A 12,221-nucleotide genomic window follows, 5' to 3' on the forward strand; every position below is an offset into this window, starting at 1 on the left:
AAAAAAAAAAAAAAGATGACAACTGGAGAGAACTCAAAAGGAATTGAAACTGTCACCTCACCTGATAAGGTTATGATCTGTAACAACTGCTTTCTCTCCCTCATTTACTCCCTGCTTTTATGTAGATTTCATTTTCCCTTCAAATACTATTTATAGAATAACAATGTAATTCAGATCAAGATTCAAAAACTCTAAAGAAAAATAGAATTATTGTTTTCCAATACAGTTCTGTGGTAAGGGTACTGTCATGCACTTACAGACTAAAAGCTAAAATCTGTCCACTCTGCATCTATAATATAGATGTAGATCCTATAGTGAGATGAATCTTTCATATTTTATATACAAAACATACATAAACAGTAAGTTCAGCCATATACATTTCTGTCTTTAAACTACCATCTATGGCTTGTGCTAACGTTTTGCATAGGTTAGGAAGTAAATGTTGATTTTCTTTTCCCACAGCTGCAATCAAAGGAAGTTCTTCTACATTTCTGAAGGCAGGAACAGCTGGCCCACCATCTCCCCCCCAGCATTTTTAGCATGAAATATCATGAAAAGAAATGAGCTTCCCCAGTTTTGAAGTCAGTCTTCCCGCAGAGCGCTACTATACGTCTAATGCTGATGCAGAATAAATGTTTCATCACATTTGGTAGAATGTGGGGAAAATCCATTTCCTTTCATTACATATCCCCATAGCTGCCCACACTCATTAAATAACGTGGCAAATGATCTCCTTACACAGTGAACCTTAAAAATGAGAAATGTGATGAAGCCTTAAGAGGCTCAATTCATAGTCTCTCTACTGATGGATGATCCCCAGCAACATAAAGACCAGAAAGTAATCTGGAGTGAAATAGCTGAAAAACTTTTCCTCGACATACAGCAGAGCTTTAAAAGACCATTTCTTATTTGCACTGTAACTCTTCTTGCTACGTAACAGCCTCCTAAAATGCCCAGTGAGCAGATTGGAAGCTCCTCTGTGATGCCACTGCGAGACTTACGTCAGGGTATATTCACATCAATGTGAATCAAATCCTCTGTCTGTTCCTAAGACTGCATCACTATTTGTCTGCTACTGTCAATTCTGCAGAATTGACAATTCAGTTATTTACTAACAGCTACAGCATTACTCGCCACCTCCAGAAGCCTGGGAGAATCCTTCCCTGAATCTTACACCAAACTAATTGCGGATTTTTTTCCTGTTTGCTTCCACAGTCACAGACAGTAGTATGAGTAACATGATAAGATATCTACTAATTGAACTTGGCTATGCACATTAAGCTGCTTTTAATTTAGGTCTCAAACACTGAACTTCTCATTGCAGAACAACTGAGAAAAGCCAGTGGATTCTATAGCATCGACTGCCATCCTCTGCCTCCTGCTGCAGGCCACCAAAGAGGCACAGCCTGATGTGCAGAGCTCATGTCCTTGGTGCAAGGCACAATTCCCACCTCCAGGGGATGTTTGGGGCCTCGGCAGTTTTTAAAAGAAAGAAGGCAATAGTCCAGGTGCCTCATTTCACACTGCAGTGAAGCATCCAGTTAGATTCAGTGTAACGTAATGTTATCATTGCATGAAATTACTCCATACCACCCCTTCTTCACTAAGGGTATCTCTTCTCTGTTGGATTAAAACATTAAAGCTGCTTTTAGTGACTGGTTCAAATAGAACCATTTCTGCATTCAGAAGCTTCTCTGCTGGTCCTGAGAGTCTGACCCTCAAAAGCTCTGTTAAAGGGTAAAGGATAATCGAGCACAAAATACATTCACTTAGGTGTCATGTTAAAATGATGTTCTGCCTTCTCTTCCAAGACAGAAAGCAGCCCCAGTCTAGAGAAAGGTCTACTTTCCTGCCAAATGGCATATGTTTGAAATGTTTCTGACTTCCCTTCAAGACTTCTAAAAACTAGACAAGGAAGTCAGAACTGTTCTATCCAGGAAGAAAAAAAAACATTCCACTACATAAAACTGCCATTTCTTAATATTCTGCTTATAGTTACGAAGTTTAATTCCTTTTAGCATCAGTAACTTCTGATGGTGCTAATCATTCAACAATATAAATGAGTCTTTATTTCCTTAGATTTTCAAGCATATACAGCAATAAGGTTGAGGTTAGGTTTTGGCTTTATGATCTCATGTTATTTTATCCTATAAACAAAGAGAGTAAATTGTGTTCTGATCCCTGATAACGCATAGGAAAAGTTAAAGGCTAACATTATCCCACTTGTTATTAAACAAGGAACTACAAGGATAATTATGCCTCCTCTCGTCCCCCCCCAAAATAATCGTGCTTTTAGCAAGAGGCTAGCAGCAATGCAACATTACCAAAAATAATAAAAATCTGCAAACAGTCATTTTCAGCACAGTCATTAAGAACAACAAAATCGCAGTAGTTTCTTCTGAAAGGCTTTTTCTAATAATTATAATAATAAAAGTATTTATTCTCATCTCTGTTGTTTTCCTGAACATCTGTTGAATTATGCAGGTTTAGATTTCAAACTCTGAGTACTTCCCTGCTTTCCCATTCATTGCTCACAACTGTTCTAACATGTTCCTCCATCCCATCATCCTGTCAATGTTCTCAGCTTCCCTAGGGGCTGATACAGCCTGCATTCAGCACAATGACCTTCTACTGGAAATCTTTCTCCCCAGTGTTCCCTCCCTATTGATTTCTGTCTTTTTATTAGCAGAGAAAAGAGTTCCCCCCTCCTCTGGTTTGGTATTTCTATAACCTGACTCATCTGCAGATCACCAGCCTTCCCAAAGCAAGGAGCATCACCAGAGAAGTTACGCAGGTAAGAAATAGCAAAGTATTACCCAAAATACAAGGAATCAATCAAATAGATGAGATTACTCATCCATCTTGGTCATCATTTATTCTTCAACAGCAGCCAATGACAGCTGTTGTTTAACCAACAAAGATTAAGCAAACATGACAAGCACATCACACGCTGTTTAAGGACAGGTTATCCACCTTCAGAAGGTACCTTCCCCAGGGCAACTGCGACTGAAGTCAGATGACAACTAACAAGCACAGCATAATGATCTATCCAGGAGGGACACAGCAAACAGAAGCACCAAGGCACTGGAAGTGATCACCAACTCTATCGAAACTGCACAAGACAGGAGCATATAAATACAGATGCACAGCCTTCATTGCTCTACGATATTTGCAGAAAAAAGCACCTCAACACTTCAGTAATTGACACAAAATTTAAAACTGCCACTGGCCAAAACTTCTCCGTTCAAACATCATAAAAATCTGTCATGAGTTTAATTACTAAATACAAGAACAGCATTTGTCATGCTGAAATGACATCAACTGGTTGGAGGTGAGGGTTCCGTTTTAAAAATCAGACAGTATCTACAGCAAGAAGTAGCTGTTTTTCAAGAGAAAGTGATCTTCAGGTCAGAACATGAAATAGAAATGTTAAGGTCTCTCTTCGAGAAGTGTTTCAGTATCACAACATCACTGACTCTTATGGAACTACACACTGTATCTGATGGAACATGCTCACCACTAAATGCAGACCTGTGTAAACCCACCGAACACAGAGAAAGTCCAATAAGTCAGCAACAGCCTTTTCACTGACGTGGCTTCAGTTTTATATACAGCTAGGAAGAAAAAAAGATGACTGTGGTTAAGGGAAATATATTTATTCCCTCACTTAATTCAAAGTGAATGGCTTAGCATCACTGTTTCTGCTCCCTGTCTTCTTGAGTAAGGCCAAAGAATGAAGATCTCTAAAACGTCAGTCTTAACAAGAGTGTGCTCCATCATTAAGCTAAAAATGGAAAAGCTCACAGCACTAAGTGTGCAAGACTGTATTCGTATTAAAAACAAGAGTTGCAGAAGGAAAGAGGAAGCAAGATGTGCTCTGATTCATCTCAAGAGGTGAGACTGGGTCTTCAGAAAGCTACCACCATCTGTCATTCTATAAGTGAAAGGCAAAATGCCTGCAGCAGGGCAAATATCTTGGCTCTGGAGTTTACACGCCAGGCTGCTAGCTGGATCCCTTGCTCACCATAACAGAGGGGTAATTAGGTTTGATGGTATGTTGGTTTTAAGTGCAAAGAAATATTTAGAGTGGGACCTTTTCAGATTTACAGTAGTAATTCTGTTTTCTGTTACCAGAGCTGTATAAAGTGCTCGTGACATGAGAACTTAGAAAATCACAACTCTGAGATTAGTTCCTCATTTCCTAATTCAATAAGCAAACAAGTATTTCCTATCAATGTAACCAATCCTCTTAGCAATATATAAGGACTCCAAGACAAACAATTCTCTGAGTCACTACTGGCATAGATGCATTCTGAACCCTATGACTATGCATGTATAATGTACAAAAATATTATTATTAATATGCAAAAATCTGCTCATTGAGATATAGGCTGGTTCTATGACTACTGTAATTTGTAATAAAAGAAAATTCTAACGAGAAGAATGTCACAGTATTAAATGATGATGGCTTTTATAGATTCTCACCCATACAGAAACTCCCCAAAGACCATCAGAATTACTGGAAGTTACAAATAACTTCAAGGAAAAGCATTATCTGTGCACAGGGAAGGTATAGCTGTCACTCTGCCAGCATCCAAGGAGCATTCACTAGGAAGAAAACAGAAGGTTGGTTTTCATCCCTCTTGGAAGTAAAAGAAATCACACCTCTTGTTTTGTAAGCCTCCCAAACTTAATACTACCAAAGAGGAGAGCAGTGGGTCTGATGCACAACGTTGTGGAGCCTGGCAGTTTAACCAAGTTCTCCTCTAAGAGTTAGGCTGACAAAAGAAATGGGAAAAATGGAAGTGAAAACAGTGGAAACACCTGAATTGGCACTAAAGCAATAATGATATGATTTAGTTTAAAATGCAGATGGGATATAAGTTAACAGAAAAAAGTCTCCCTGTTAACAGACTATGCTGTAAAGGACTTCAATGCCCAAATGCTTTCTATATATGTTAAACTACATACTTTTTTTTTTCCTCCTGGCAGATCATTATTTAAGATGCACTGAGAATGACCTTCTGAACATCTGGAAAATATGATCAATTTCCAACCACGCACTTTTAAGACTGGATAGAGAAAGAACATTAATCGGTTCTCCTTGCATTCTGCCTTTCTACCTTTTCCTATTTAATTTTCCAGTGGAGTTTCAAACTCGGGTGTAGCACATCACCATTGACAAGAGGTTTGTTTTTCCTAACGCTCCAATGCTTCACTGGAAAGTACAGCCTGCCTGACACGGTCATCTTAGCACTGTGTGTCTTCACTAGTGCAAGAAATGTAGTTCTGCGTAGAAAACATCACATTTCTGTGTTTGAGCACGCTCAGGTGCTTGAGAGGATGATGCCTGAAGGGACTGCAGTGCGGGCAGGGAAACGGTCATTTCACTTGGAAGGATTGGGAAAATGCCCAGAAGAGTCAGGAAAAGCCATAATGCTTCTGGAAAGGATTCACAACTCCACCAGTGCATCACTCAGCTCAGCACTCTCACTGGTCGGATGAGACGACCACCAGAGATCTCTCTCAGCCTACACCTTCAGTCATTCTGGGAACTGCTCTTGTCTGGTTTTGGTGCTTTTGCTGATTTTTCTTTTTTTTCTTTTGTGTTTTCTACTCATCTTTGAGCTTGTTCTTCAGAGTAGTTTAACAATGATAATAAAGCATATTTTTTAGAAGTTCACAATAACAGAATGGCTTGACTTGGAAGGAATACAAAGCAGACATTCCTCTCCCTTGTTTGAAACTTGACATACTATGTAATGCTGAATCATCACCTTCTTATCCCTAAGGTACACAGACAAAAAGACTACAGGATCATTGGTTACACAAATACAAACACAATCCAATAAGAAAAACCTCAAGGGCCTTATTTTCCCCCCCCCCCTTTCCATTAGATACTCTCAACATCCCCACTTTGATAAACTGAAGATTCACATAGGATAAACTGAAAGCAATTCCATACAGCACACTGCAATAAGGAACCTAGTTTGAAATACGTTATCTGTAGGGACAGAGAACGTCAAGACTTGTAAGTCAAGATCAGCAACATCTCCATTTCTGAAGCTGTTATTTCCTAACATTAAATTGCAGGTAGGTTTTGGAAGAACATAAGAAAAATTGTTTTCTATAGCAAGTTAGAATACCTGCTGATCTGTCTTGATGATAGCTTAAAAGTAATATCCTCCAAACTGCTTACAACTTGCTTCATGTTTACAGAGTGCTCTCACTGAAACTGGTCCTGAAACAACTGAACTGCATGATTCTTGGGTAGATTTTAGAGGTTTACAGCTCCAAAGCTCTATTAACAATAATCAAGCAATTTAAGCAAAAAGGTAACGTTAGAATTAAATACATTTTTTGCTTCACTTCTTGTTTGTTGTCCAATCCACCAGCTCCCCATTGTTACTCAGCTAACATTTGGGAAATACTGGACAAATATGAACTGCAGTGGGTACAAAGCAAGGCTAGTAGGCTGAACAAATACAGCCTTACACAAAATCAGAAGCACTGGCCCTTCAAAATATTATCAGCTTTTTCCTTGTCACTGCAATGGTCATTGCAAATTAATTTTACAAGTAGAGTAGTTTTCTCAGTAACAGACATTTTAGTATTAGCTCTGACATTCACTTTGCAAACTCCACAATACTCAATGCCAATCTGAGATATGCAAACAGAACAATCTGCAGCTAACATAATTCCTTTCATACTGCATTCCTTTCTGCAATTACACTTACACAGAACACATTTACTTCTGCTTTTTTTTTTTTTTTGTGGTGTTCCCCTCTCCCCCTTCTTCTCCCAGGAACTCCTCTGGTACATCTGGTGTTGACACGATCTAACATAAACCTGCAACTTCACGCTGTATCCTCAAGACCACCATTCCTCACAAGCAGCAGAAACAAAACGTGCTTTCATCTAAGTTGCTTTAAAACATGACTGAACTGAGGTGACATACAGTAGAAAATATAAGAAAGATTAAAAGTCAGAAAAGCCCTTCAACAGATGAGGGAAAGACCTTTCATGCTTCCTGAAGGAGGTTACGTACATCTGCACATGAACCACTATCAAGGCCAAACTGATCTCAGTGCAAGTCTGAGGGCATCACTCAAGCAGTTCTACAGACCCTGCAGTCCCTACTCCATGTGCCTGCTTGCAAGACTCCAACTGGCCGTGCTTACAGCTTGCTCCTTATCACATTCTGTAAGGAAGCTTGTGCCAAGCAAGGGTCAGCAGATCCTCCTTGGTCTGAACTGATTTCGTTTATCATCTCCATTTTTAAAAATTAAAAATACAGAGCATATTTAAATTCGACACAATCCAGAAGATTTGCAAGCTTTGCAATTAAAGATAGCAAGAGTTTAATTAGAGTAAAATGATTGTTCTTTTGAAAAAGAGCTCTTTACTCCATGTTATCTGTGAATTGAATATTGGATTTTAGTTCTCCCTTTTTATACTGTGTTTCAGATATTTGCTATGAATCAAAGGATAGGTATTACATTTTATAAATGAAAAACTACAGAAAAATAAGGTTATACGGTTAGAAAGATAAAAGACTACTATTAAATGAAAAGCTTAAAGAAATAAATAGGTTTAACAGACTAAAAATCAGGCTTTGTTGTTGTTTATAGCATCAGTACTCATTTAACATCAACATAACCATGAAGATAATGAAAGCATTTGTTCTACTTGAAATGATATTTGTGATTCAAGTCACCAATGCAAGTTAGCATTGCACAAAAGATATTCATACTCTTAAATACTGTACTGTAAACCTAGCAAAAACCAATACCTAGCAGGTCAAAATCAGCGAGATTACACTTAAAATAATATTTAGATAGCTAATTAGTTTCAATATTCAGATTCTATTTGTTGTTCTAGCCTCACTCCCCAGATCCTTCATTACATCAGCTAATTACTTGAAATTTCTTTTGTTGAATAATGACTGTACTGAGCAGTTAGCAAAACTCCAAAGCTGCATGTAAGATTCAGAAATGCATACATATATTCTACAAAACCAAACTGCTTTGCTAACATCTATAATGTCAAATTGTGCTAATTCAGACATCGAAGTGGTTGATTGGCCTTGCAAGTAATTCACCAACGATGCCAAAGACACAGCAGTAGGCACCGCAGAAAGCGGACGTGCATCCTTCAAATCGTTCCAAGTCTGCACACACATTTTTAACTTGAAGTATTTCCAGATGCAGCCCAAGGGGAGGCCCAATCCTGGCCAGTACAGCTGCACTTTTTAGCTAACTCAGGGTGTTCACAACCTCACTTTCTGGCCTGGAGCAGGACTGCTGCTGCATGCATTCAGTGCTAAAGAAGAAGAGCAGGAAGAACAAGTGGCACAGAGCAATGCCATAAAACAGTGCCTGTAGGGAAACAACCCTCTGCTGCTCTCTCCCTCCCTGTCTTGGGCTGTGCAGAGGCTCAGAGTGAACCACATCTTTGCTTGGCGTAGCACTGGACATACAGACATGGGGAAAGACTGGGAGCAGCAGCAAGACTGTGTCTACTTAAAAACAAGGTGCTCCCAGCAGCTCAAAAGAGAGTTAAGCAAAGCCCTTCAATTTTAAATTGTAACTTTCTCATAAGATTGTTTCAATGTCAGAAACATCCAATATCTCTTCCAGAAAACAAACTACAAAGTATTAGCAAAAGAAAAAAATCCCATCTTTAAGTCTTCTGGAATTTTATTTTTCTGAGAAAAAGCGTTTGCATTTGATAGAGACCACATTAGTAACTTTCAGATTACAGGGAGGCATGCCACATGGTTAAACCAGTTCATCCTCTGAACCCTCACGTAAGGATGAAATCTGCAAATCTTTCTCAGTTGTGTTCAAAATAGGGAATCACTCCTCCTGATGGCAGTCAAAGCATGAGCACAAGGTGCAGGTATAGGAGAGGGAGAGGTGGGAGGTGAGAAATCCCTCAAGGAACAGACCTATCAGCTCAAGATTTCTGACAGCACTGATCACTGCTTTCCAGTCTGTCCTCCAGTCCCACAGCCAGCCCCTTCTATGCAGCAAAGAGATGCACCAAGAGAAAATTTCTTTCTGTTTGCTTTGCATGCTCAAGAACTCCCAGACCTTTATCAAATGAGATTAACTAGAACAACAAAAGGCTTCCCTCATTGGTAGCACAGATTCATTACAGGAAATAAAATCATTAACATGGCATTGACTTACTGAAGAGCATTTTGGTCATCTGGGCCCCACCAGTTATGTCTGCTCTTTGCAACCTTGATGGTGCCATCATGCAGAGAAATCACCAGCACAAATCACCACTGAGGACAGCATAGGGACCTCCTCCTTCTCCCTCACACACACAGTGGCACCATTAGGGATGGGCAAGCAGAGCATGTGCTGAACAATCACTAAAAGTAGTCTGGGACATCTCCTGCTGCTCTGAGCAGTGATCTCAGGAAGCTAGGGAGCAATGTCTCGAATGAGACAACAGGACATAAGGAGACCTAAAAGGCAGCACAGCTTCCCAGCACTGAGAACTAGAGGGGTACCGTCTGGCAGAGTGGGAAAGCAAATCTCTGGACTGCTGATTGGTGCAGTAATAACAGCAGTGCTCCTCACAAATAAACCCATTCTACAGCAACTGAAGCTTTGACAAAAGCTGTAGCAATCACCCCCAGCAACAGCAAGAATTTAAAGTCTCCATTTAAATAGAAACACATCCTGAAGTTATTACATCACTGTATCTACGATGCTTGCATTACCAATGGCATCTCTAATGTTATCAAATATCTTCTTCTGGCTTTGAAAGCAGGGCTCTGTTTAGGAACTTCTGAGAAGTTATTTTAATTAATTCACTCTTAGCATTTGAAATCACAGTTTAGCATGCAGTACTGTAGTTTGGTACCTCCAAGACAGCCAACAAGTGATACCAGGAACAGCTGTTTCCACAGCAGCAGCATCTTCAGTTGCCTCAATTCAGTAACTTTGCTTCTGTCCCAGGTGAACCACACATTTAGTCTTCCATGTGCAAGATTTTACCTGTTAAAAGAACAAATACCAAGATGATCATTGACTTCAAATTTAAGAACTGCCTTCATCGTAAATGCATGTTTTAACAAATAGAAAATGGACAGATGCTCTGCAGTGCCTCAGTTTTCCTATAACTGAACTCCAAAGAGAAGTACAAATGTGTGGATATGGAGTGTCACAAATTCGGTAATCCAGCAGGAACACAGCTGACAAGCACACCGATTTTCTAGTTGCCCACATCCATTTATTTGTAAGAAATAGAGTTTTCAAAGGAGAGAGAATACATGAGGTGCAATTATACACAGTACAGCAGTTGGAAGTCAAACAGCTGTTAAAGAGCAGCTTTCATCCTCCTTGCTTTGTATACACCACACTAACAACAACCTGAACACGTGCAGCAACCAATTTGATTGAAGTCACATCCACTCTCCCCTCCTCTTACTGTTTTACTATTCCAGACCTGTGCTTGATGTACAAAACAGTATTACAGAAGTCTGAAGAGGAAGATGCAGCAACCAAAAATAATTTAAAAATAGAATAAAAAAATAGAATCTCAGCATGTGGCACTGAAGTGCATCAGGTGCAGTGATAAACTGCGAAATAATTTGTTACCTTCCATTTCTATCTTTGTTACTGGCTAAATGACAAAGAATTTGCCATGGTCTATGTGCTGTGGTACACCGTTCTTATTTTACTTCCATTTTTTCCTACACAAGCTGTGCAGTATATTTCTAAAAACTGTGTGACAACTGTGGCCTTTACACTGTGTGCATCACTTTCACAGTATCCCTTTTTTCCCCGTAAGAACAGCGAATAGGCAAAGTTGGAGGTTCTGCAGTATACAGATCAGACCTACATCAAATTGCTCCCCCTGGCACTGAGCTGACGAATCACTGAAATATTAAGGGCAAAAAAGACAACCATTAATTTCAAGGTGCCAATCCGTGAAGTCTGAACACATTTTGTTGTTTGTTTTTCTCTCCAGTGTGTGTCACATTACAGTTAAAATTTTCTCATACTTCTGTGAATGTAGTGTTTGAGTTTCATGCTAAGCACCCCAGAAAGGCAGTCACACAGAGGAGCATCCTCCTCTCTCCCCTCTTCCCTCCCCCCTCCCCCATCCTCAGCATCACAGCACAAGGAACAGCAGTTCTCATACTGCCCAACACCACCCCCTGCCCACTTCATACTGGGGACACATCTGACAGCACGTAGAGAAGTGCACACAGCAGACAGGCTGCACGCAGAACGAGCAACGGCTGAAAGGGACTGACTTGGCTTGGAGCATCCTCCAGCAGATGTGACCCCCGGGACCTGGCTTTGCTCAGGTTTCGCTCAAGTGACAGCTGTGTGACACGAACATGCTTTTTCCTTTTCTTCTGTGCTAAAGCCAAAACCCTGAAGCACTTGTGTGACAAGAGTTAACCTCACACCTGCTCTCTCTCACGACAACCCCAGAAATGGCCACAATCTGCTGAGAAAGAAGTACTTTACACAACCCAAGAACTAAGTTCTAAAAGAAATCCCAAAGCATCAGAGCTAGGAAGCCTCAGGACTGCTGTGCTTCGCATATTGTTTCTGCAGTATCCTCTATAATTTATTGACTGGTATTAACAAGTACTGCACAATGACTCTGTGATATACTGATGAAACAGTGCTAGCATAAGCTGCTGGGCTCTAGCTGCACTGTATGCTTGCTGAGGGCTTTCCAGAGGAAGCTCTGTTCCTTATCCAACATGCCTGGGGTCAAGAGGTGCAGGGCTGGAGCACATTCGGCTTCAACAAAGGCATTTTGGTGCTTTTGGAATTAACAGGACTTCAATCACTTGTGCAGAGCTTTGGCACACTTTATGTAATCATCCAGAAGGATAAAGGTAAGCAGCAGCTTCAGTATCTGAACCTTTGGTTCCGCTACCAAAAGAACACGCAGAGGAAATCTGCCTCTATTTTGGAAAATGAGAAACTTTCCTCCTATAAGAGCACTACATATAGTATTTGAACTTCTCAGACCTGTTTGAGAAGCCAAATATAAACTTTCAACAGGAAGAATCTTTGACAAAAAAAAAAAAAAGAAGAAATTTCATCTTGATAAATTATGGTATTAACATAATTTAAAGTTATAAGTTAAAGTCATCTCCACACAGCATCATACAAATGAGAGGCACAGACTAATGAGAACCATCCCTCAGCAATTTCAAGTAGCCACATCGTTTAAAA

General features: G+C 39.9%; 1 protein-coding gene across 1 annotated transcript in view; it reads right to left on the reverse strand.

Annotated features, from left to right (window-relative positions):
- The window catches only part of LOC100541675 (contactin-3), a 125,764-nt gene that overhangs the window by 62,245 nt on the left and 51,298 nt on the right, over positions 1-12,221 (reverse strand). The window contains exon 2 of the mRNA XM_010718739.3: positions 9,880-10,013. Coding sequence (XP_010717041.1) covers positions 9,880-9,934 — 55 coding nt within the window. The 5' untranslated portion in view covers positions 9,935-10,013. The remainder of the gene's footprint in view (positions 1-9,879; positions 10,014-12,221) is intronic.

The sequence above is a fragment of the Meleagris gallopavo genome, chromosome 14, assembly GCF_000146605.3.
Source record: "Meleagris gallopavo isolate NT-WF06-2002-E0010 breed Aviagen turkey brand Nicholas breeding stock chromosome 14, Turkey_5.1, whole genome shotgun sequence".
Lineage (NCBI taxonomy): Eukaryota > Metazoa > Chordata > Aves > Galliformes > Phasianidae > Meleagris > Meleagris gallopavo.